Source organism: Oncorhynchus keta, chromosome 24, assembly GCF_023373465.1.
Source record: "Oncorhynchus keta strain PuntledgeMale-10-30-2019 chromosome 24, Oket_V2, whole genome shotgun sequence".
Classification (NCBI taxonomy): Eukaryota; Metazoa; Chordata; class Actinopteri; order Salmoniformes; family Salmonidae; genus Oncorhynchus; species Oncorhynchus keta.
Window position 1 is genome coordinate 14678350 of NC_068444.1, and position 26792 is coordinate 14705141.

At 42.2% G+C, this 26792-nt stretch overlaps 1 protein-coding gene across 3 annotated transcripts in view; it reads left to right on the forward strand.

The window, feature by feature from the left end:
• Positions 1-676: 676 nt before the first annotated feature.
• LOC118402729 (cytohesin-1) overlaps positions 677-26792 on the forward strand; it is a 58866-nt gene continuing 32750 nt past the window's right edge. For 2 of the 3 annotated variants that reach the window (XM_052477847.1, XM_052477849.1), the window contains exon 1: positions 15813-16039. In XM_052477847.1, coding sequence (XP_052333807.1) covers positions 16012-16039 — 28 coding nt within the window. In that variant the 5' untranslated portion in view covers positions 15813-16011. Of the gene's footprint in view, positions 992-15812; positions 16040-26792 lie in introns of those variants that run through there. The other variant, XM_035800920.2, reaches the window with a different exon arrangement.

Below are 26792 nucleotides of genomic sequence, written 5' to 3' on the forward strand. Positions count from 1 at the left end.
CAAATGCTCGCTGGCTTCCCTTGCATTCCATTCAATGCTATGGCCAGCAACAATGTCATACTCATTCGGACCAGACAGCATCAGATACTGTAGATGGCCTACACGTAGAGAGACAGAGGGGTGTTGTTTCACTCACTCGGATGCTTTCTCCTGTGCAATACATTCAGCCTCTTGCAAATTCAAGGACAATTATGAAACACAGAGATACGAAAGATACATTATTTGAATAGTAAAAAAAAAAAAGGTACATTTTTGCGGGGGAAGCTTGGCTCCCCCTTGGCATCCATGAATACACACCACTGTGGAGAGGGGAGCAGAAGGTGTGTGTGTGTGTGTGTGTGTGTGTGTGTGTGTGTGTGTGTGTGTGTGTGTGTGTGTGTGTGTGTGTGTGTGTGTGTGTGTGTGTGTGTGTGTGTGTGTGTGTGTGTGTGTGTGTGTGTGTTCGCTTGTGTAATATGTAATCAGTTCTAAGAATACTTCAGCAACTGTAAGAGGGAGAGGGGGTGTTGGAAAGAGAGTGAGTAAGCAACAAACTGAAAAATAGAGGAGGGAGGTCAAGTAAATGACTGACAGTGAAGAGGAGAGAGAGTGGGGGGGAGAGAGAAAAGAGAGCACTCATAGGAGAGTGAATTAGTGTTTGGCAGAGGACAGGAGAGAGTACTGGAGGTTGGATCATTCAGGGGAGCGCCTAGTGAGCTGAACCCAGGAACTGCGCCTCGACGGTGGGATTGATAAACCTGTGTGTGGAGTGGTGCTGCCTGTAGGGACAGACAGTCACAAGACAAGAAGAGAGAGACAGTGAAGAGAGGGAAGAAAGAAGAGGACAGAGAAAAGAGGAAAGGCGCTATAAGAACATCGGAACACAGCTTCAACACCTAGCTCAACACTCACACACACAGACACAGTGTAATGATGGGGACTGTTAGTGAGCTGTGTGCTTCCAGTTTCCAGGCATTTCTTTGTCCAACAGTCAGACCTGCAGCAACTAAAGGTAGGTCACCTCTAATCATCCAAGATAACAGAAACAAGTTTATTTCCTGGCAAAACAAGAGGACCACAATGGAAAATTGATGGGACTTGCTTTAACTCTTTACAAGTATGTTTGTGGTAGAGGAAGAAGTATAAAACGTTTTACTTAAGCCAAGAAGTTAAATATAGTCAAAGTGAATTTAGTAAAATAAATGGTCTGATTACTTCAAAAGACCTATCAACCTTATTACTTTGGAATGTGGGGCAGTTAGATCACTTATTTCATCATAAACAACTAGACTCAGACTAGCCTACTACACTCTTATACACCATCCTACTAGAATACCACAGGATATGCAAACTGTAATAACAGAGTAGGAGGCAATTGTAAAACTTTCTTTTATCCCAAGCATTTATCCCTTACTTCAACCATACATTAATTTCTTAATCAAATGATAAAGATGTTAAAAGGAAGTTATGACTGGATAGATAAATAAATAGGATAGATAAATAAATAGAATATATACATACATGGATAGATAGATAAATAAAGTAAGGATACAGGGATAGAGAAGACCTAATGGATGGAGGGATAAAATGAGGATAAGTTGGACTGATTTGGTATGATAAAGGAATTCATGTATGGCTGAAGATATAGATTTACGCCCCCCATTGTTATAATTTGAATGTTTCTAGAAGTTTCATGGCAGGTAATTCAACAGTGGGAAGTTAGCTAAATTAGTTGATGTGGTTACTAAAACAGCTGTACCTCTTGATTGGTAGTAGATATTTCTGTTCTTATTTCAGATTTGAATAGCAGAGAAGTAGATCAAGGTGGCATACCCTTTAAGTTTTTGTCTACGTTGTTGGGAAAAGTGGTCAAGGTAGCAGATTTGTATCAAAAGACACAATGTTTACTCATGGTCTCATGATGGGAATTCTGAAAAGTCTATGGCAGTTAATTAAACAGTGGGAAGTTAGCTAAATTATTTGACGTGGTTACTAAAACAGCTGTACCTCTTTTAATAGATATTTATGTTCTTATTTCCATATTTTAATTGCATAGAAGTAGACCAAGATGCCATACCCTTTAATAAGTTTTTGTCTAAAGTGCTGGGAAAGTGGTCAAAATGGCAGCTGTTTCAAAAAATGAAGATGAAAGTTGTTCATGCCGTTACTAAAACAGTTGTATCTGTACAATATATTTATGTTCCAATTCCAGATATGAATAGCAGCGAAGTAGACCAAGATGTCATACCCTCCAAATTTTTTGTCAAACTTTTTGGTTAAGTGAAATTGAAATTGGCACAGCGTCGTCCGGGTTTGGCCCGGGGTAGGCCGTCATTGTAAATAATAATTTGTTCTTAACTGACTTTCCTAGTTAAATAACGTTTACATTTATTTTATTTTATTAAAAAGTGGTCAAAACTGCAGTTGTAAGGAAAAAGTTGGTAAAAATGCGTTTATGCAGTTCCTAAAACAGTTCTATCATTAGATCTGTATCGGATATTTTTGTTCCGTGGACAGATTTGAATAGCAGAGAAGTAGACGAAGATGCCATACTCTCTAACATTTTGTCTAACTTGTTCGGAAAGTGGCCAAAATGTCAGTTATTTATAAAAAAGCAACAGAAAATGTTTTTGATGCAGTCACTTAAACAGCGGTAATGTTTGATTGGTACCATATAATTCTGTTATTATTTCAGATTTGAATAGCAGAGAAGTAGAGGAAGAGGTTATACCCTCTAATGTTTTGTGTAAGTGTTTGGCAAAGTCGTCAAAGTGGCTGATTTGTGTCAAAAGTTGCATTGTTGCATTTACAGTGAATGGATGTTGGAAGTAATGATGTCACAATGGGAGCTTTAGAATGTTGAAAAAAGTCACATTAAAGTGGATCTGACAGCATTTTAGTGAGCACTTAGATATAGTAACTTTCACATTTTCATACATTTTTTGAATGTTTGGGAATTTTGGTGAATTTGGTCAATTTCTCACATGGAATAGCCTTAATTTCTCAGAACAAGAATAGAACCCACAAATGCTGATGCTCCAGATACTCAACTAGTCTAAAGAAGGCCAGTTGTATTGCTTCTTTAATCAAAACAACAGTTTTCAGGTGTGCTAACATAATTGCAAAATGTTTTTCTAATGATCAATTTGCCTTTTAAAATTATAAACTTGGATTAGCTAACACAACGTGCCATTGGAACACAGGAATAATGGTTGCTGATAATGGGCCTCTGTAGGCCTATGTAGATATTCAATTAAAAATCAGCCATTTGCAGCTACAATAGTAATTTACAACATTAACAATGTCTACACTATATTTCTGATCAATTTGATGTTATTTTAATGGACGAAGAATGAGCTTTTCTTTAAAAAACAAGGACATTTCTAAGTGACCCCAAACTTTTGAACGGTAGTGTTTGTAGATATGCTAGCCTATTAGCCACATTAGGACTGACTTGCGATCATTGTCCATACTAGTTTAACTGTACTGACATTCCCAAACTTAGTTACATTTGTCCGTTTTCCCCCAAATATTGAGTCATTGAAACAAAGACAGTACACCCTGAACGGAGGCAGCAAACAATGTACCCAGCCAGCTGTGATTTACAACCTCATAGCAGTATTTTTTGAACTACCAAGAAATGTATTGGTGAATTATATTAATCATGCATTGAACTGCATCCATCTATTCTCCAACAATGCCTTAGTGTACGTCATGGAATGTTGAGTCAAATAGAACCTATTTTTAAAACCTATAAAGTTGCTTTTGTGGTATAATCTAGGAATTGTATATTTTTTGCTGATATTATGATTGTTTGTTTGTTTCATATCTGCAAAGTGGATCAAACACGGTCAGTTCCACTTTAAAGTGAATGTAGAAGGAAAAGAAGGACAAAAAATACAATAGTATATCAAAAAGTTGTATACAAGCCTACTATTCCAGACCAGTCTGCACATTTTAATGGTGTTTCTAGCTTAAACAGTTATAAGAGGAGTAACATGCAGAAGAAGTATGACAAAGATTTAAAGTCAGGACTTTTGCTTTACAAGTCCCATCTAACAAGTTGATAAACTCTTTTGTGTTGTCCTCAATGATTTGAAATGCATTGTCTTCAGATGTGTGGTTGAATTGGAAAATAAATCATCACAAACATCAAAATCCCTCTACTGTGACCCTTAACAAATATACAAAGATTGATGTTGTGTCACAGACAGTTCCATATCAACGTTCTGTTGCCGTGGTGATTTCTAGAATTCAATGAAACTCCTCAGGTTGATGTGCTCTGTGCTAATGTGGGGGGGGTGACATTTCATGAGAGAGAGAAAGTGTGTGTGGGTGTGAGATGAGTGGACTGACACGTTTTGAGCCTCTTGTGGACCACAATCTTTCTTCCTCTATCTCACTCTTCTCATTTGCTTGCATTTTCCATTATTCTACCACTCTATCCAATCTGTCCCTCTCCCTTTCCTCCTCTCTACTTTTCTCAATCTTTCTCTCGTTCTCTCCCTTCCTCTGTTTTGACTCCTCTCCTGCCACTGTGGTTAATTCCCCATTCACTATGGCTTAACTCAAATGTACTGATAAACTCCTTAAGCAGAAAGTCAGATTTACTATTTATATACCTTACTTTCAGAGGCTTAATCATATATATTTTATTATATTTTCAGTTTTACTCCTTCATTTCAGAAGCTCTACCTCTCACTGTTCTCATACTCATTTTAATTTCCACGCCTCCCCAACTCCCCCCCTCTCCTGTTCTTTATGCCATATTTTCTTTCTCCGAAGCCAAACTCAGCTAATAAAGTTCTAATTCAAGCACACAGCTGCTAAGTCCCTCTCTACTTCCATCCTGTTGATCTGTCTCGCTTCTCTGTGTGTGTTGCCTCTTTAAAAAGAACAGCTCAACTATACTATTTTCACATTTCTATGCCAAGCTAAACCAAGTCAGACCAAGCTGTACTGAATCCACCATAGTTGCTGGAACTGTGCTGGAAAGGACAATCTGTAAATATAATATTATAATCTGCACGGTACAGTTCTGGTTCGCACGATAGTGTCATCCTCCTTCATTTTCTATATTTTTTAAATCAAACTTGTTTGTCCATGACTGGGCTGCGACATGGTGTCATACACTTTAAATTATGTAACGAGAATTGTTAACTCACTATAATGACAACTGGTTTACTGGCCAAGTTATTGTTGTATATTGTTTAAACCTGCCTTGTCTTGGGTTTCCACTAGATGGGCCAGCGGCAAAGTCAAAATTGTCTATATTGTAAAAATGTGTCCATTTTTTTGTTTGTTGTCTTATTTTAAGGTTAGGCATAAGGTGAGCAGTGTGATTAAAGCAAAAAGCCACCCTAAAACTATATTATGGTATTTGTTTCATTAGTCCACTGTTGATAAAGTCCGAAAATGTTTTACATGTCAGAAATCAAGTTTAAGATCATACCGGCTGTATTTCTGTATATTGAAAGTTAAATTTTCTTGAAAACTTGATTGCTGACATTCAAAACATTTTCAGACTATATCAACAGTGGACTAATGAAGCAAATACCAAAATATAGTTTTCCTTTAATCACACTTCTAACCTTATGCTTAAACCCTAACCTTAAATTCAAATGAAAAAGCACATTTTGGTTTTAATGAATTTTTATGATATAGACACGTTTTGGGTGGAATTTTCCTTTAAGGTTAGGGTAATATTTACAATCAGATTACAACAAGAGAAGTTACAGAAATAGGCGGGGTTGTGACTATGCCTCTGGCCCAGGTAGTGACAACCAGTCTTGACAAAAACTGTCTAACTTTCTCTTTCGTTTTCTTGCGTGCACACAAGGCATTTTCAGATTTTCAACAGAGTATGGCAGGTAACTATTAGTAATTTAATACAGAATGAATGTGATATGTTGCTGGGAACAACAATGTCTCTAATGTGTGTGTACTGTATCATAGTATTGTAAAGAGAGAGAATGCACTCACTCCTCTTGCCTAAACAAATGATTGGGTGCTTGGAAACTGAGGCCAATAAATTATCACATCAAAAGTGAAAAAGGCCAACACTCACTTGGATTATGTTGCCATGAGAGAAAGTAAAACAAAATTTAAATAGTAATTTATATATTAGTGAGTGCTGGCCTTTTTTGTATGTTGTTGTATCATAGCAACCTGTTCTACTTGTTTTTGTGGTAAATATGTGTGCACCACTCCTATCATCGCTAAAATGAAAGAGTTAAAAAGTGTACAACTTGTTTTTAGTAAAGTAATGAAGTTACTTCGGTCAGCCAGCCATCACACAGCAACATATTCTTGCTTCATGATTGGTTTTCGTTCTCTGAAGTTAAAAGGGAGACGAATATGACAATAGTACGGACGACACATTTAAATACTTAATAGTATTATGCCGTGTACAGGGCTGTAGCTTCGGTATGAGTAGTGATGGGAAACCGAGGCTTTCTGAAGGCTTCGGTTGATTACGCAGAGCTACATTATCTGTCCATAATGTAAATTGGTGACATCTGCTGGTCAACAATAAATAGCAGTGTGTGATTGTCAGATATACTTTATTTTTTTTGTCCAGTCTTCATCAAATCTCTGTGGCGCGGTGGTAAATCGTTGGCTTTAATTGTCAGTCAATAACCAGTTGTAGTATCAGGTTCGCATCTCATGCTTCCCTTTTTTGCCTTCATGTTTACTAATTTTCAACAACGGAATCTATGCCATTATTTTGGGTGCTTAAACACAGATGCTTATACAATACCAAATAAAACAAATTATTTGAACAGTGAAGAAAGTGTGGTTTCACATTAATCAATTTTCAAAACAGTGTGCCTTCCACGGAATTCGACCTCATACCCTCACGTCCCTGAATGTTCCAGAGTTCCCTTCTCTACCTGCTATAAACTACCTGTCAGATAAAATTAACCGTACAAAATGCTTAATATTTTTGTAAGTAGAGGTCGGTGTTAGAAAGTAGCTTGGAATCGAAAAAAGCACCGGAACCACGGCAAAATAAGTGGGATCTCGCATTTTGCAACACACGTTTTGAAAACGCACGTGATCAAACACGTTCTTCTGATAAAGAGATACAGGCATCCATCCACACGCTGCTTCGAATTTATGCTGCGTTCAAAACCACTGGGAACTCGGAAATCTTTGACTTCTGACTTCAGTGCGTTCAAAACAACTGGGAACTCGGAAAAACGAGATCCGACTGGGGAAAATCGTTTTGAAGGGTCATCCAACTCGGAATTCCAACTCAGGAACTCTGCCCTCTTTCCAGAGCTCCAACTTTCCGACCTGAAGATCACTGACGTCATGATTTGACCTCATATTTTTCCGAATTCCCGGTTGTTTGGAACGCGGCATATGCCGATTCCCATCGTGACGTATTTCACTAGGCCATATGACATCTTCACAGACGCCTCGCCAGTGATGCCAATTTAGCATTTTTGTTGTAGATTTAGCAACTTTTCAGACTACCCAGGCAACTTGTTTTTTCAAATCAGCACCTAGCAACAAATTTAGCTACTTTAAAAAATGTATTTTGAACTTTTAGCAACTTTTGAAACGTGAATCAAACGCTAAAATGCACGTATTTTCCCTCTAAATGACACAAAAAAACGATTTTCTCTGTCACACACTCGGTCACAACACACGTGCCTGGCTGCAAAAGTGAATTGTGAGTGATGTCAGCAGAAGGCCAGCAGCAATTTCAGAAAATTGCAAATCATTGTTGGCTGACTGCAGCAGCAGTAGAACTGATTCGATGAGCCAAACCCAATTAATATAGTTGGTCACGAATGTTTGATCTTGAACATAACTTACAACATGAATCAACATGTCTCAATAAAAATTGTACAGAGAAGAGTGGGATGGGAGTCTGTACCTGAACAAATGTCAAACCATATTTTTTGCCGAGATGGCCAGTCAATTTGAGTAACGTTATTGTGGATTCAACGTAATGATGCAGTTTTACGTTATCACGCAATGACATCACAACTTCATTTAGCAACAAATCAACCTGCCTCTAGCAACTTACCCTGAAAATTAGTTGGCAACACTGCGCCTCGCTCGATCAGTCTTGCCTTGTTACTGAACGGACAAGTGTAGCATTTCCTTTACGAAAAAAGATTGCAGTTGGAGTTCAGTATAACTGCAGTGTGCTACAAATACTGCGTTGTTTTTTACTGCAGTAATTTTGCTTTGTAACTGCAGTTTTGTTTAGTTACATTTTTCTCAACTTGTTTCTCCAACTTTATTGCAAGTCAAGCTAGCTAGCAACCCCCACCTAACAATTATCATCACAAACAAACGTCATTACCATTAGAGCCCGATCAATAGGAGATTTTAGGAAGGCAAAAGTCACCGATTACGATATATCTGCCAATATATGGGTTTTTAGAAGTGGAATGACAAACAAACAAAATATCTCACAAATTGTGCTCCAAAGGACTAACAGATACTATAAATTATGATTTCTTCAATAATGATTAAAATGTATATTATTTAAGAACATTGTAGTGACTAAATGTTACAATTAACATTATTCAAGAACACTATTTAAGGACATGATAACCACCGAAAAGCAATTATATCCTCTATAAATACGAAAGTACAGTTGAAGTCAGAAGTTTACAATACACTTAGGTTGGAGGCATTAAAACTAGTTTTTCAACCACTCCACAAATGTATTGTTAACTAACTTTAGTTTTGGCAAGTTGGTTAGGACATCTACTTTGTGCTTGACACAAGTAATTTTTCCAACAATTCTTTACAGATTATTTCACATATAATTCACTGTATCACAATTCCAGTGGGTCAGAAGTTTACATACACTAAGTTGACTGTGCCTTTAAACAGCGTGGAAAATTCCAGAAAATGATGTCATGACTTTAGAAGCTTCTGATAGGCTAATTGACTTCTGATGGGCGAATTGACATAATAGAACTGTTTGGCCATAATGACCATCGTTATATTTTGAGTAAAAAGGGGGATGCTTGCAAGCCGAAGAACACCATCCCAACCGTGAAGCACAGGGGTGGCAGCCTCATGCTGTGGGGGTGCTTTGCTGCAGGAGGGACTGATGCACTTCACAAAATAGATGCCATCATGAGGAAAGAAAAATTATGTGGATATATTGAAGCAACATCTCAAGACATCAGTCAGGAAGTTAAAGCTTGGTCGCAAATGGGTCTTCCAAATGGACAATGACCCCAAGCATATGTAACGGATGTGAAATGGCTAGCTAGTTAGCGGTGGTGCACGCTAAATAGCGTTTCAATCGAAGATGTCACTTGCTCTGAGACCTTGAAGTAGTGGTTCCCCTTGCTCTGAAAGAGCCACGGCTTTTGTGGAGCGATGGGTAACGATGCTTCGAGGGTGACTGTTGATGTGTGCAGAGCGTCCCTGGTTCGCGCCCAGGTCGGGGCGAGGGGACGGGCGTAATGTCTATACTGTGACATTGATGCTGTTGACCCGGATCACTGGTTGCTGCGGAAAAGGAGGAGGTCAAAAGGGGGGTGAGTGTCACGGATGTGAAACGGCTAGCTAGTTAGCGGTGGTGTGCGCTAAATAGCGTTTCAATCGGTGACGTCACTTGCTCTGAGACCTTGAAGTAGTGGTTCCCCTTGCTCTGCAAGGGCCGCGGCTTTTGTGGAGCGATGGGTAACGATGCTTCGTGGGTGACTGTTGTTGATGTGTGCAGAGGGTCCCTGGTTAGCGCCCGGGTATGGGCGAGGTGACGGTCTAAAGTTATACTGTTACACATACTTTCAAAGTTGTGGCAAAATGGCTTAAGGACAACAAAGTCAAGGTATTGGAGTGGCCATCACAAAGCCCTGACCTCAAACCTATAAAAAATTTGTGGGCAGATCTGAAAAAGCGTGTGTGAGCAAGGATGCCTACAAACCGAGTTACACCAGCTCTGTCAGGAGGAATGGGCCAAAATTCACCCAACTTATTGTGGGAAGCTTGTGGAAGGCTACCTGAAACATTTGACCCAAGTTAAACAATTTAAAGGCAATGCTACCAAATACTAGTGTATGTAAACTTCTGACCCACTGGGAATGTGATGAAAGAAATAAAAGCTGAAATAAATCACTCGCTACTATTATTCTGACATTTCACATTCTTACAATAAAGTGGTGATCCTAACCAACCTAAAACAGGGAATTTTTACTAGGATTAAATGTCAGGAATTGTGAAAAACTGAGCTTAAATGTATTTGGCTAAGGTGTCTGACTTCAACTGTAAATATGAAACACTTGTTCATCTTACCTTCTTAGGTACAACTTAAAGATTTGTCTATCTATATGATTTAACATTTACACGTTCAATTCTTACTTTTTGTCTCCCTTTACTCGGCTACATATCTCTTTTATGAGAACAAACTTTAGTCAGTAATGTGGCATCTGCAAAGGACATGAACCGAACATAGCTAGTCAAAGTTAGCTAGTCAATCAAGCAACTCTAGCCCAGATGTTAGTTGCTTTGCAGCTTCTGGTTTAATTTACAAAATAAAAGTCCAGAGGTTGTTTAGAACTGCATTCAATAATGACATTATACCGGCAGAAGACATAGCATAGGCTTGGGCCTTCAGCAAATGGCTTGTGTGAGAATGATACTATAAAGATACAGAAGAGCCTTGTCTAGAATAACTGCCTGAGCTTCAAAATAGACAGTAAATATGATTTAGGCTAGGCCTATTCTGCTATCTAAATATGCCATGCTATTGTGTGTTATTTAATGGCCATATAATTGCATAATACATTTTTTATAGCCATGTGGATCTATTGTGGTGATCATGTAACCTATTGAATCACACATTTTCAAGTATTTGGGAGCCTTTTATTAGCCATTTTGACTGTTGTACTAGTGAATTTCACTCAGTATGTAGACTTGTTATAGCCATTTGCGTGCGCAACCCCATCACGCAGAGTCTATTTCCATATCAATAAATGAGACGAAACAAAATATTGATTGAGTCTTGGCTATAACCTGTCCTGAGGGAAATAGCCAAAGGGTCCCAAATGATCAAGACTATCTATAGGCTATTCTTATTGGCAGATCTGTTTTCCCTATCAGCCACTGCATGTGCTTTTCAACTATTTTGTCTAAAATGTAATTAGAGGCTATATTTAGCCTGTGAGCTAGAGTCTCTTTTTCAGGCGAGCCCTTCAATAAAAACAGTTATAAAACACAAATAGAGTTCTAAAATTATTCCGCAAGACACCTGTACCCAAAATGATTGCAATGCCTACAAGTTGAAGGCCTATTTTTTTTATTTAGATCGGCCTAAATGAAACATTGAATTATTAAAGTGATAGGCTAAATATCTTTGGACAATTTTGATCATTTTGAATACACACATGGACTTCAATAAATAAATAAAGACTGTTCTATTCTTTTTGATTTAGTTCCTATTACAACTCAGACAAATGACTGACTGACTGAACTGATAGATACTACTGGTTATGATTCATTATTCCTGGTATATACTACTGGTTATGATTCATTATTCCTGGTAGATACTACTGGTTATGATTCATTATTCCTGGTAGATACTACTGGTTATGATTCATTATTTATGGTATATACTACTGGTTATGATTCATTATTTATGGTAGATACTACTTACTGGTTATGAGGATGGTACAATATTGAATGAGTCATATTTTGATAAGGTGCATGCATGGGAATGCCCAAGTCACCCAGAGATATGCCCGTGCTGTAGAGATACACCTAGAGGACTGAAACTTCACTGTTGTATGCATAATACAGCTAGTGCCATCTACATTTGTGCTGGAAAACAAATCCATTATATTAAAGGGGAAAGGGGGTATACCTAGTCAGTTGTACAACTGAATGCCTTCAACATTAGCTATGTGAAGTAACTCAACTGAGGAGTAATAGAGAATGGAGACTTTTAACTTGAAAACGTGCAGGATACCGATTTAAAAAAAACGGTGTTATGCTTGTTCTGGTAGCACTCCTCACAGGCTGTTTGGTGTACGTTCTTTTGTTGGTGAGATGAAAATGCCAAAACTCTGAAAGGTATTATTGTACGTCAGAATTACTACACAATATTTGTTCTGCCTAAAATGTTATTCCGTAGTTGTAACATGGTGTTTGTATGTTCACAGATTAAAGTTAATGTTTACGTTTTTTCTTACGATCCTAACCATTTCCGTATGGATTTTCGTACGATCCTAAAGATATGTACGTTAAACCTTTTGGCAGGTATCCGGCTCCATAAAACTCCATTGGAATCGTATTGTAGCGACCCGCACAGACAGCTGTGTGTTATGTGTTAGGCTAGGAGGTGGTTGTGTTGTACTGACCAGTACCCGGTGTTCGCGGGGTCCGACCTGTCAATCAACCTGGGGTCCGACCTGTCAATCAACCTGCTATCTGCCAATCACGGGAATGCCTGGAATGTTCTGATGCCGGGCATCCTGGTGGTTGGCGGAGTGGCGTGGAGGGGGGTTGGGCAGGGGGGTGGAGCATTGGAAGTTAAGACCAGGTTCAGCCTTTGTTCTCTCTCTCTTACGTCTGGGTTTCACAAGAGAAGGTCACGATTGGCTTGTGGGTTATCTGTCATCTATTTGGCGTGTGCTACGGCCCAAACAGTAGCCTGTGTAAAGTTGGTGTAATAAACCGTCAATTCGTAAACTCAAGCCTCTGTCTGGACAATTGTTCATTTATGATCTAGTCAGGTCATTACAGTATTAACACCCATTGTGTATGTTTCCCTTGCATCATCAATGGACTGTGCAGTGCATTCCTTGTCCCACAATCGTGCAGAATGCACTGCACGGTCCATTGATCTAAATTTGTAGTAATCATGGCCCAATTACCGACCGGGCACACAGGGTATGTGGCCATGGGCACTAACTTCTGGGGCCCCCACCCATTCATTAAATTATAGTTTTTAATCCCGGTGCTGAGTTAATGTGACTTTTTTGCGTAGCGGCTAATTGTATTGCTAATAGGCTGTGTTTGTAGAGTGACTGAGATAAATGAAGCTACAGCAACCAATGTGATAATGACAGGGGTAATTTTTGCTTGTTTTTGCTGGTCTCTAAATAACATTCTAGAGTTTTTAAATCGTTTAGAAATTCAGTAAAATGAGGTTCAACTTTCTGTCTAGACTTGACAGTTCATGCAGCTTTAGTATTCTGATCATGGAATTCTGAACGTGTCATGTGTCTACACTTCTACCGTGTCCACAGTGTTTCCGGAATCCCTTTTCCCGTGCTATATTCAGATGCCAGTATGCGTTCTACAAATGGTGGAACCCTTACGAAAAAAAGATTGCAGTCAGAGCACACTGCAGTATAACTACAGTTGGAGTGCAGTACACTGCAGTTATTCTGCAATTACTGCGTCAAAAATACCACATTCGACTGCAGTTACTCCCCTTTTACTGCAGTTTCCAAACTGCAATCTTTTTTTTGTCAGGGAATAGGCCAAATATGATAATAACACAACAACTGATGGCAGTAGCTAACTAGCCAGCTAACCTCTGTAGCTAGCTAGCAAGCATTGCAAACAGTTTAGCATAACTCCAGTAAATGTATTTATTTATATATATATATATATATATATATATATATATATATATATATATATATATATATATATATATATATATATATATATATATATATATATATATATATATATATGATTCTAAATATTAGCTAGCTGGCTAGCATTTATGAGGCTAACAAAAACGTTCCTCACAAGGTAGGAACTTATTTCCTCCAATGTTATAATGAAAAGGTGCCTATCGGTCCCAAAGCACACATTTTCTGGAGACTTGTGGGAGGAGTGCTGATTACTTCGCCCACTGTATGTGCTTTCAGTAGCCTGATAGCATCCAGACAGAAGAAATCCACACACAATGCATCCCTAACCACCTCCTGAAATGGTCAGCCAGATCTGAACATAGTCAGACCACAAAGCGACTTTTGAGAGTCTAGACTCTCTTTTCAATGCAATCTTCGTATTCTGATAGCAGAAGTTGCATGCAAGTCTCCTGGCTACGTCCCTTATGAAAAAAGGAGAAGATTGCCATTAGAGTGCAGTATAACTGCAGTATGCTGAAAATAAAATGTTATTCCAGCCAACACATAGTTATTCCAGCCAACACATAGTTATTCCAGCCAACACATAGTTATTCCAGCCAACACATAGTTATTCCAGCCCACTGGGTTTGGGTTTACAAAATTCTGATAACGTTCCCAAAATTCCCAGGTGTTTGAGAAATCCTGGTTGAAGGATTCTGGATTTCCTGCTTATCCCCTCCTGATTCCAGGAATCTTCCCACCAGATGTTCTGGAAAACATGAACATTTTGGGAAAGTTGTCAGAATTGTGCTACCCTACCTAATGTGTAATTTCAAACTACTGTAATACTGCAGTTGTGACATGCTCTATTTTTCTCTCTGTAGTTTTCAACATGAGATGATGTGAGATGACTGAAGAGGAGAAAATAGCCACCTTTTAATACCACAATCCGGAGCCTGTAGATTTTTCTGTTGTTTATACCTTATCATATCATCCTTTCAAGGTTAAAAAGCATTCTCAATAAATAATCTACATTGAAGGTGTTGTTTTTGTTGTTTTTGTCCCTTCCTCTGTTTTTGTCCTCTCCTGCCACTGTGGTTAATACCCCATTCACCATGGCTTCAATAATTTTACTGATAAACTCCTTAAACAGAAAGTCAGATTTACTATTTATATACCTTCTTTTCAGAGGCTTATATATATATAGACGTATACCTTATTTTCAGAAACTCTTTCTCCTTGGTTCTGCAGATATCAGTGGCATATCCTGTAATGCTCTCTCTCTCACAGCATATCCTGTTTTCCTCTCTCTGTGGCCAAACTTAGTGGATGAAGCTCTGATTCAAGCACACAGCTGTGCTTTAAATCCCTCTCTCCCTCTTGTGCCCCATTTTTCCCCTACTCTTCATCTCTCTTCTTTCTCTTCCTCTCTTGTCTACCCACATAATTTTCTGTCTCTCTCTCTCTGCCCTTGTATACTCTCACATCTTTGCACTCTCGCTCCATCTCTCTCTCTCGCTTTCATTGCTATGATGGAGAGTTAAAAAGGTCCTTTAGCCTGTCATCACGTCATTCACCATTCAGAGGTCAAGCTCCACAAATCTGTCATCACCACAAAGTCATAACCCCTTCCATTTCTATAATTTTTCTTCTTAAAATTTGATTTTAAACGTAACCCTAACCTTAACCACACTGCTAACTTTTTGCCTAACACTAACCTTAATTTAAGATAAAAAAGCTAATGTTTCCAATGTTGACTTTGTGACTGTGGTAACTAGTGGACACTATAAACTGAGTACACAAAATATTATCCAAGACAGACTGACCAGGTGAATCCAGGTGAAAGCTATGATCCCTGATTGATGTCACTTGTTAAATCAAATCCACTTCAGACATTGTAGATGAAGGGGAAGAGACAGGTTAAATCATTATTTTTAAGCCTTAAGACACGAATTGTGTGTGTGTGCCATTCATGGGCAAGACACGATATTTAAGTTCCTTTGAACAGGGTATGGTAGAAATGCAACACTGCTGGTTTCCCATGCTTCCCAGTTTCCCATGTGTATCATGAATGGTCCACCACCAAAAGGACATCCAGGCAACTTGACCGTTGCCACAGCTGTGGGAAGCATTGGAGTCAACATGGGCAGCAAGGGTGCTTGTGTGTGTGCATGTGTGACTTCTGGGGGTGGAGCTTAGCGAATATCGGAATAGCAAAGCTTCTGATTGGCTGCCCAGTAGCAATTATTACTAAACCACGCCTTGTTTCACCGCATGGGACGCCCCAGTTCTGAGTCAATTCACAGCCGTTACACGTCATTCTAAGATAGAAAGTCGACAAAAAGTCAACCTCTAAATATATATATATTATTATATCTGAGCGCTCCAATTAATAGTTGCTACGTGAGCAGCAATTTGTAAAGTTTTTGAAAGGATTCGTAGTTTACAGAAAGGCTACATAATGGTTCTGAAGTCGGCAGACGGAGTGGGTAAGTAGCACCAGACTTAATTAGCCAATGCTATTTGATGTAGGACTTAGCTTTATAAACAGTTAATACCTGTATGCTATTTATTTTTCCTCTAAGTTATTGCTACCTTGTTTCTGTTGGCTATTAGTAACATGTTTTCGCCGTGCCTTTTAAGGTTGACTGGCTAAAATAACTTACCCAGCCTGCAATAGCGCAACAGGTCTTCATATGCTAATTTCCAGACGACCTTAGAACAAAAGGTTCATTTAGCGGACTGAGTTGAGGCCATGCAGCGGTGTGTGCACTGTGTATCACTGAAATCATAATGCGTGTGTGTCTACGATACATCGTTCCTACATCAGCCGAAGACGTAAGATGCGTTTTCCAAAACACCATGCAGCGAGAGTGTTTGCTAAGTGCATTGTTGAGGCATGTGTCGATACTAATTGGATCAAAAGAAAAGCAGTGCTGCTCCGATCAGCTTTCTCCATTCAAATCTTACCACAAAGAGCAACTGAAGGCAATAAAAGTACTTACTTTATGTTCGTATTCCTATCTTTATTTATTATCGTTGCATTGTCGAAAAGGAACCTGCAAGTAAGCATTTAGTTGGACGATGTATTCCATGCCTATCCAGAACATACGAATAATAAACTTAAACAACTTCTCTGGTAGAAAACAGCAGTTGTGGACTCAAGTCACATGACAAATGTGAATAATTTAGACTTGAAAATAAAATGACTTGATTTGAGATTGACTTGAAGATACAACTAATTTGTAGTCTGCAAATTGACCGCAAGACTTCCAAACAGATACATAATCATTTCAAACCTTGCATACATTTGCAGTGTTTCTTCTGGATCAAAATGTGTCTTAGGTGGTGGGGGCGTGGCAGTCAGCATGGCCAACAGTGCTGTCGCCAACTGAACATTTTAAAAGCAATCCTGTTGGCGGCAGTGACAAAAGTATCCAGTTTTAGAGCTCATTTCCTGCAATTATACACTTTTTGCAGTGAGGCTGAGAGAGAAATGCTAATTTATGCCTGGATTCACCTAGTCAGTCTATGTCATGGAAGGAGCAAGTGTTGGGGGGGAAATAAAATCACGGGCTGCCAGTTGGGGGAATCCTGGTGTACGTGGCTTAATCTACACACAGCCAGAGGCAGTAGCCACAGCATCTCCCTTGGAAAAGAAAAAAAAACACTGCAACAGATTGGCTAGTGAAACGCACACTCTGCACTCTGATTGGACCTTCAAACTGTCAATCAACACAGGTCGGTTGAGCTAGCGAACAGATTGTTGATTTGCTGTACAGATATAGGATCGGGTGCAGTGTAAACGTCAAATTGTAGAAAGAGAGGATTGCCATAATAAATAAATATGCAGCTCCCTTTTTGAGCTTGTCTCATCGCTGCAACTCCCCAATGGGCTCCTCCGAAACATGACCCACAAAACCGCGCATCTTAATACCAGCCCGCTAAACCCGGGAGCGAGCCGCACAAATGTGTCAGAGGAAACACGTTAAACTCATGACCAAGGTCAGCCTGCAGGTGCCCGTCCCGCCACAAGGAGTCACCAGAGTGAAGTATTTGAAATATTTGCTTTTGCTTTCACACGTTTCTAATACTACAATAATTGCTAGCGTTTCATTATCCCATTACCTTACTGTTCATTGCAACACGTAGACATTTCTGTTTCTTCTAGTTTGAAACGAATGATCCACTCCAATTTGCATACCGTCCAAACAGATCCACAGATAATGCAATTTCAATCGCAAGCCACACTGCCCTTTCCCACCTGGACAAAAGGAACACCTATGTGAGAATGCTGTTCATTGACTACAGCTCAGCGTTCAACACTATAGTGCCCACAAAGCTCATCCTTAAGCTAAGGACCCTGGGACTAAACACCTCCCTCTGCAACTGGATCCTGGACTTCCTGACGGGCTGTCCACAGGTGGTAAGGGTAGGTAACAACACATCTGTCACGCTGATCCTCAACACCGGTGCCCCTCAATGGGTGCGTGCTTAGTCCACTCCTGTACTCCCTGTTCATCCACGACTGCGTGGCCAAGCACGACTCCAACGCCATCAAGTTTGCTGATGACACAACGGTGGTAGGCCTGATCACCGACAACGTTCAGACAGCCTATAGGGAGGAGGTCAGATACCTGGCAGTGTGGTGCCAGGACAAAAACCTCTCCCTCAATGTGAGCAAGACAAAGGAGATGATCGTGGACTACAGGAAAAGGAGGGCCGAACAGGCCCACATTAACATTGACGGGGCTGGAGCGTGTCGAGAGCTTCAAGTTCCTTGGTGTCCACATCACCAACAAACGATCATGGTTCAAACACACCAAGACAGTTGTGAAGAGGGCACAACAACACCTTTCCCCCCTCAGGAGACTGAAAAGATTTGACATGGGTCCTGAGATCCTCAAAGTTCTACAGCTGCACCATCGAGAGCATCCTGACAGGTTGCTATAGAAGGTAGTGTATACTTTTTTTCATTTAACCCTTATTTTACCGGGTAAGTTGACTGAGAACACTATCATTTACAGCAACGACCTGGGGTATATGGCCCAATACATCACTGGGGCCAAGCTATATACTAGGCGTTGTCAGAGGAAGGCCCAAAAAACTGTCAGACTCCAGTCACCCAAATCATAGACTGATCTCTCTGCTACCGCACGGCAAGCGCTACCGGCGCTCCAAGTTTAGGTCCCATAGGCTCCTTAACAGCTTCTAATCCCAAGCTATTAGACTGCTGAACAATTAATCAAATGCCCCCCCCCCCCATCATCATCCTTGACTCGGTATCGGTATCCCCTGTATATACGCTACCTGTCAAATTTTTTGATCACATACTCATTCAGGGGGTTTTCTTAATTTTTACTATTTTCTGCGTTGTAGAATAATAGTGAAGTCATCAAAACTATGAAATAACACATGGAATCATGTAGTAACCAAGAAAGTGTTAAACAAATCAAAATATATCTCAAATGATTGCCTCGCCTGGTTCACCAACTACTTCTCTGATAGAGTTCAGTGTGTCAAATCGGAGGGTCTGCTGTCCGGACCTCTGGCAATCTCTATGGGGGTGCCACAGGGTTAAATTCTTGGACCGACTCTCTTCTCTGTATACATCAATGAGGTCGCTCTTGCTGCTGGTGAGTCCCTGATCCACCTCTATGCAGACGACACCATTCTGTATACTTCTGGCCCTTCTTTGGACACTGTGTTAACAACCCTCCAGGCAAGCTTCAATGCCATACAACTCTCCTTCCGTGGCCTCCAATTGATCTTAAAGTAAAACTAAATGCATGCTCTTCAACCGATCGCTACCTGCACCTACCCGCCTGTCCAACATCACTACTCTGGACGGCTCTGACTTAGAATACGTGGACAACTACAAATACTTAGGTGTCTGGTTAGACTGTAAACTCTCCTTCCAGACCCATATCAAACATCTCCAATCCAAAGTTAAATCTAGAATTGGCTTCCTATTTCGCAACAAAACATCCTTCACTCATGCTGCCAAACATACCCTTGTAAAACTGACCATCCTACCAATCCTCGACTTTGGCGATGTCATTTACAAAATAGCCTCCAATACCCTACTCAACAAATTGGATGCAGTCTATCACAGTGCAATCCGTTTTGTCACCAAAGCCCCATATACTACCCACCATTGCGACCTGTAAGCTCTCGTTGGCTGGCCCTCGCTTCATACTCGTCGCCAAACCCACTGGCTCCATGTCATCTACAAGACCCTGCTAGGTAAAGTCCCCCCTTACCCTCAGCTCGCTGGTCACCATAGCATCTCCCACCTGTAGCACACACTCCAGCAGGTATATCTCTCTAGTCACCCCCAAAACCAATTCTTTCTTTGGCCGCCTCTCCTTCCAGTTCTCTGCTGCCAATGACTGGAACGAACTACAAAAATCTCTGAAACTGGAAACACTTATCTCCCTCACTAGCTTTAAGCACCAACTGTCAGAGTGTAATGAGTTTCCTCCTCTTCTTCCGAAGAGGAGAGGCGAAACGGATCAGAGGACCAATACGCGGCGTGGTAATTTTCCATGGTACTTTTTAATGCTATAAGGTACACATGAACAAACTAACAAAACAAGAAATGTGAAAACTCAAAAAACAGTCCTATCTGGTGCACACACAGAGACAGGAAACAATCACCCACCAACACACAGTGAAACCCAGGCCACCTAAGTATGATTCTCAATCAGAGACAACTAATGACACCTGCCTCTGATTGAGAACCACACTAGGCCGAAACATAGAAATTCCCAAAACCTAGACAAACAAACATAGACTGCCCACCCAACTCACGCCTGACCATACTAACTAAACACAAAACACAGAAAATAAAGGTCAGAACGTGACAGTACCCCCAAAGGTGCGGACTCCGGCCGCAAAACCTCCTATAGGGGAGGGTCTGGGTGGGCATCTGTCCGCGGTGGCGGTTCTGGCGCGGGACGCGGACCCCACTTCACCATTGTCTTTGTCCGCCTCCGTGGCTTTCTCACCATGGCAACCCCTCTCAATGACCCCACTGGACAGAGGGGCAGCTCGGGACAGAGGGGCAGAAGCTCTGGACAGAGGGACAGGGGCTCTGGACAGAGGGACAGGGGCTCTGGACAGAGGGACAGGGGCTCTGGCGCTTCTGGGCTGAGGGGCTCTGGCGCCTCTGGGCTGAGGGGCTCTGGCGCCTCTGGGCTGAGGGGCTCTGGCGCCTCTGGGCTGAGGGGCTCTGGCGCCTCTGGGCTGAGGGGCTCCGGCAGCGGCGCCGGACAGGCGGGAGGCTCCGGCAGCGGCGCCGGACAGGCGGGAGGCTCCGGCAGTGGCGCCGGACAGGCGGGACGCTCCGGCAGCGGCGCCCGGGACAGGCGGGAGGCTCCGGCAGCGGCGCCGGACAGGCGGGACGCTCCGGCAGTGGCGCCGGACAGGCGGGAGGCTCCGGCAGCGGCGCCGGACAGGCGGGAGGCTCCGGCAGCGGCGCCGGACAGGCGGGACGCTCCGGCAACGGCGCAGGACAGGCGGGACGCTCCGGCAGCGGCGCAGGACAGGCGGGACGCTCCGGCAACGGCGCAGGACAGGCGGGACGCTCCGGCAGCGGCGCCGGACAGGCGGGAGCACCTGCAGAGAGGAGACAGAGAGACAGCCTGGTGCGTGGAGCTGCTACAGGAGGCAGCGGCGCCGGACAGGCGGGATGCTCCAGCAGCGGCGCCGGACAGGAGGGACGCTCCGGCAGCGGCGCCAGACAGGCGGGACGCTCCGGCAGCAGCGCCAGACAGGCGGGACGCTCCAGCAGCGGCGCCGGACAGGCGGGACGCTCCGGCAGCAGCGCCGGACAGGCGGGAGGCTCCGGCAGCGGCGCCGGACAGGCGGGAGGCTCCGGCAGCGGCGCCGGACAGGCGGGAGGCTCCGGACAGGCGGGAGGCTCCGGCAGCGGCGCCGGACAGGCGGGAGGCTCCGGCAGCGGCGCCGGACAGGCGGGAGGCTCCGGCAGCGGCGCCGGACAGGCGGGAGGCTCCGGCAGCGGCGCCGGACAGGCGGGACGCTCCGGCAGCGGCGCCGGACAGGCGGGAGCACCTGCAGGGAGGAGACTGAGAGACAGCCTGGTGCGTGGGGCTGCCACAGGAACTACCAGGCTGGGGAGACTTTCAGGAGGCTTGATGTTAGGAGGAGCCTGAAAGATCGGGCTGTGGGGAGCACTGGAGCTCTGGTGCGCAACCTTGGCACCACTTTCCCAGGCTGGACAACTACTCGAGCCCGGACCCTCCAGAGTGCAGGCACAGGTTGAACCGGGCTGTGGGTAAGCACGGGAGATCTAGTGCTTACTACACGCACCTCTCCCCTAGGCTCCACTCCCACAGTTGCCCGGTACGAGCGGAGCGCAGGCAGAGGACGCACTGCACCCTCCCAGCGCCCGGAGACACAGCACGCAGAGCCGGCGCAGGATAACCTGGACCAAGACTGCGTACCGGCGACCAGACCCGCTGAGCAGGCACCATACGCCCTGGCTCAATGCCCACACTCGCATGGCACTCCCGGGGCTGCCCTATAGCGCACCGGGCTATGGACACGCACTGGCGACACCGTGCGCTCAACCGCATAACACGGTGCCTGACCAGTAATGCGCTGCTCATAATAAGCACGAGGAGTGAGCTCAGGTCTGCTACCTGGCTTAGTACCACACCTCGTGTGCCCCCAAAAAAAAAATTTGGGGCTGCCTCTCGTACCTGTCGCACTGCCGTGCTGGCTCCTCATATTGCCGCCGATCAGCTTTCGCTGCCTCCAGCTCTGCTTTGGGGCTGCGATTTTCCCCAGCCCGTGCCCAGGGTCCCTCTCCGTTCAGTATCTGCTCCCATGTCCAGGAGTCCTGTGATGGTGGCCTCTGTTGTTGATGCTGCTGCTGCTGTCGTCGCTGTCCTTTACCACGCCGCTTGGTCCGATTTTGGTGGGTGATTCTGTAATGAGTTTCCTCCTCTTCTTCCGAAGAGGAGAGGCGAAACGGATCAGAGGACCAATACGCGGCGTGGTAATTTTCCATGGTACTTTTTAATGCTATAAGGTACACATGAACAAACTAACAAAACAAGAAATGTGAAAACTCAAAAAACAGTCCTATCTGGTGCACACACAGAGACAGGAAACAATCACCCACCAACACACAGTGAAACCCAGGCCACCTAAGTATGATTCTCAATCAGAGACAACTAATGACACCTGCCTCTGATTGAGAACCACACTAGGCCGAAACATAGAAATTCCCAAAACCTAGACAAACAAACATAGACTGCCCACCCAACTCACGCCCTGACCATACTAACTAAACACAAAACACAGAAAATAAAGGTCAGAACGTGACACAGAGCATCTTACAGATTACTGCACCTGTACATAGCCCACCTATAATTTAGCCCAAACAACTACCTCTTTCCCAACTGTATTTAATTAATTTATTTATTTAGCTCCTTTGCACCCCATTATTTTTATTTCTACTTTGCACATTCTTCCATTGCAAAACTACCATTCCAGTGTTTTACTTGCTATATTGTATTTACTTTGCCACCATGGCCTTTTTTGCCTTTACCTCCCTTCTCACCTAATTTGCTCACATTGTATATAGACTTGTTCATACTTTATTATTGACTGTATGTTTGTTTTACTACATGTGTAACTCTGTGTCGTTGTATCTGTCGAACTGCTTTGCTTTATCTTGGCCAGGTCGCAATTGTAAATGAGAACTTGTTCTCAACTTGCCTACCTGGTTAAATAAAGGTGAAATAAAAAATAAATAAATATTTGGGATTCTTCAAATAGCCACCCTTTGTGTTGATGATAGCTTTGCACGCTCTTGGCATTCTCTCAACAAGCTTCATGAGGTAGTCACCTGGAATGCATTTCAGTTAACTTTTTTTTAAAGGCACACCTGTTATTTTGGGGAATTTCTTTCCTTCTTAATGCGTTTAAGCCAATCGGTTGTGTTGTGACGAGGTACGGGTGGTATACAGAAGATAGCCCTATATGGCAAGAACAGCTCAAATAAGCAAAGAGAAACAACAGTCCATTACTTTAAGACATTTTAAGGAACTTTGAAAGTTTCTTCAAGTGCAGTTGCAAAAACTATGATGAAACTAGCTCTCATGAGGACCGCCACAGGAAAGGATGACCGGGTTACCTCTGCCGCAGCGGATACGTTCATAAGAGTTACCAGCCTCAGAAAGTGCAGCCCAAGTAAATGCTTCAGAGTTCAAGCAACAGACACATCTCAACATCAACTGTTCAGAGGACACTGTGTGAATCAGGCCTTCATGGTCAAATTGCTGCAAAGAAACCACTACTGAAGGACACCGATAAGAAAAAGAGACTTGCTTGGGCCAAGAAACATGTGCAATGGACATTAGACGGTTGGAATAGCATTCCTCATGAAGCTGGATGAGAGAATGCCAAGAGTGTGCAAAGCTATCATCAATGCAAAGGGTGGCTACTTTGAAGAATCTAAAATGTATTTGGATTTATTATTTTACTTTTTTTGGTTACTACATGATTCCATATGTGTTATTTCATAGTGTTGACAACCCTTGAATGAGTAGGTTTGTCCAACAACTGTCTGTCATGTGCGCACAGGCAAAATTGATCATGCTGCAGGCAGCATAGAGAAGAAAAGTACATGTTTAAAGCTGATAATTGATCGCATGGTGCAAGAATGAATGCAATTAATTGAACGTTATGATGGACACAGCTTTGTAGAAACAAAAACATACACAGCCTCTGCTCAACAAACTGTAGAACAAATCGTTTGAGTATTGATCCTATTCCGGCCTCTATTAGAAAAGGGGACCGTCTTAAACAGTTAAACCAAAGGGAAAGTTTTTGGATTTACAAACTACAGGCCACTAAATATCCTGGTTTAAATGAAGATATGGATTTACAAACTACAGGCCACTAAATATCCTGGTTTAAATGAAGATATGGATTTACAAACTACAGGCCACTAAATACCCTGGTTTAAATGAAGATATGGATTTACAAACTACAGGCCACGAAGTACCCTGGTTTAAATGAAGATATGGATTTCTCACCCTTCCTGTAGGGTCGTGATGGGTCCATTTGCTGTCATCTAGTGGACATTTTGCTCTATTGCCAACAGCTATGGTTAGACTGTTGTTCATGTTTTGCTGTGTACTATGGTATATTTAGCTTTCTTATTCTTGACACTCCTCCCAGTCATATTTAAGGTTAGAACTACATTTTAGTGTTCTGATACTTCTAGTTTGGAGTTGTATTTTTATGATACCATAGCTACAGTATTTCAATGTGTATAGTATTGCTTACTAGGTGTGTCCAATCAATTGTGTAACCACTCCCTCTTCCAATTAGGGCTAATTGAAAAGCTGTTTAAAAGAGGACCTTGTATTCCTCTTTTTTTGTACTCCCTGACGAAGGCCATGCAGCCGAAACGCGTCGTTTATAAAAAACCCAACTTTGTTTCTATTGAACATGCCATGCTAATAAAGGCATTTTAATCAATTATATGAAGAGTGCCTTGGTCCTCCTTTCTTTTTGATGACCAATTTACCCCTTTTACAAAAGAGCACCTTCTATCTACCAAAGTTTACTATTGTGTACCTTAGTAGCGCTTCCCTTCCTCTTTCTAAATCGTTTGGAGTGCTGCAGTTCGCAAACGCTATTGTGCTTATCACTCTCATGGCTTTCAAGCAATGCATTCCGCCAAAATAGTCATTCACAATCTAATCCGAGTGCGGCCACAACTAGATCTGGTTTCAAAGTACCAATAAATAATCTTATCTATATGCCTAGCAATCAAATGTTTTAAAATCACGCTTTTACAAGTCTGCTCCAATAAGCCCCTTATAGTGAACTACATGTGAACGAGAGGCTTGTAGAATCATGACTATTTCGAGTCATCGTTCGTCGATAGGGGGTCCTGTGTGCCCAGGGCATAACTGACTCAAATTAACAAAATGAGTAGAAAGATTCATTAGCAGTAAAACATTGAAATCAGCCCTAGCCTTATCAGGAAGCCAATATAGAGAGACTAGCACTGGAGTAACATGACCACATTTTGGGGTTCTAGTCAGAATTCTAGCAGAATTCTAGCATCCGGGTCTCCGGAGACTAGAGCACTTCAGTAGTCTAATCTAGAAGTGACAAAAGCATGGATGATCTTTTCTGCATAATGTTTGGACAAAAAAGGTTCTGATTTGTGCAATGTTACGAAGATGGGGGGGGGCTATTGATATGTTCGTCAAAGAGATCAATGTCTAGAGAAACGGTGAGGTCTTTCAGTTTTTTTTTTCAGACGACTGTACAACCATACCGATTTAATTGGAAAATCCAACAGCAGAACATTTTGTTTCTTGGGACCTAAAACTAGCATCTCTGTTTTGTCTGAGTTTCAAAGTAAAAAATGTGCCGCCATCCTCTTCCTTATGTCTGAAAGACAGGCTTCCAGGGTAGGCAATTTTAGGGCTTCATCATGTTTCATCAAAATATACAGCTGTGTGTCGTCCGAATAGCAGTGAAGTTGAGTGTGTTTCCGAATGACCAAGAGGTAGAACATATAGTGAAAACAATAGTGGTCCTAAAATGGAACCTTGAGGAACGGTGACACTTACAATTGATTTGTCAAGAGGACAAACCATCCACAGAGGCGAACAGATCTTTCTGACAGATAAGATCTCAACCAGGCAAGAACTTGTCCTTGTAGACCAATTAGGGTTTCTAATCTCTCCAAAATAATGTGGTGATGGATGGAGTCAAAGCAGCACTACGGTCTAGGAGCACGAGGACAGATGTAGAGCCTTGGTCTGACGCCATTAAAAGGTCATTTACCACCTTCACGAGTGCAGTCTCAGTGCTATGATGGGGTCTAAAACCCGACTGAAGCATTTCATATACATTATTTGTCTTCAGGAAAGCAGTGAGTTGCTGCACAACAGCTTTTACATTTTTTTGAGGGGAATGGGAGAATCGATAGGCCAACTTTTTTTTTTGTGTGTTATTATTTACAAATATTTTCTGGGTCAAGGTTTGGCTTTTTCAAGAGGCTTTATTACTGCCACTAAAAAAGTGAGTTTGGTACACAGTATAATGCTTGACAGTTTAGAGGCAATGATTATTTCCATGAATCTGTCGATACAGGATTAAAAAACTTGAGCATCTCTATTGATCCAGGGCCTGGCAGTTCTGTGCTTCTTGTTAATCCAGCCGCTTTGTCAGATTTCAAAA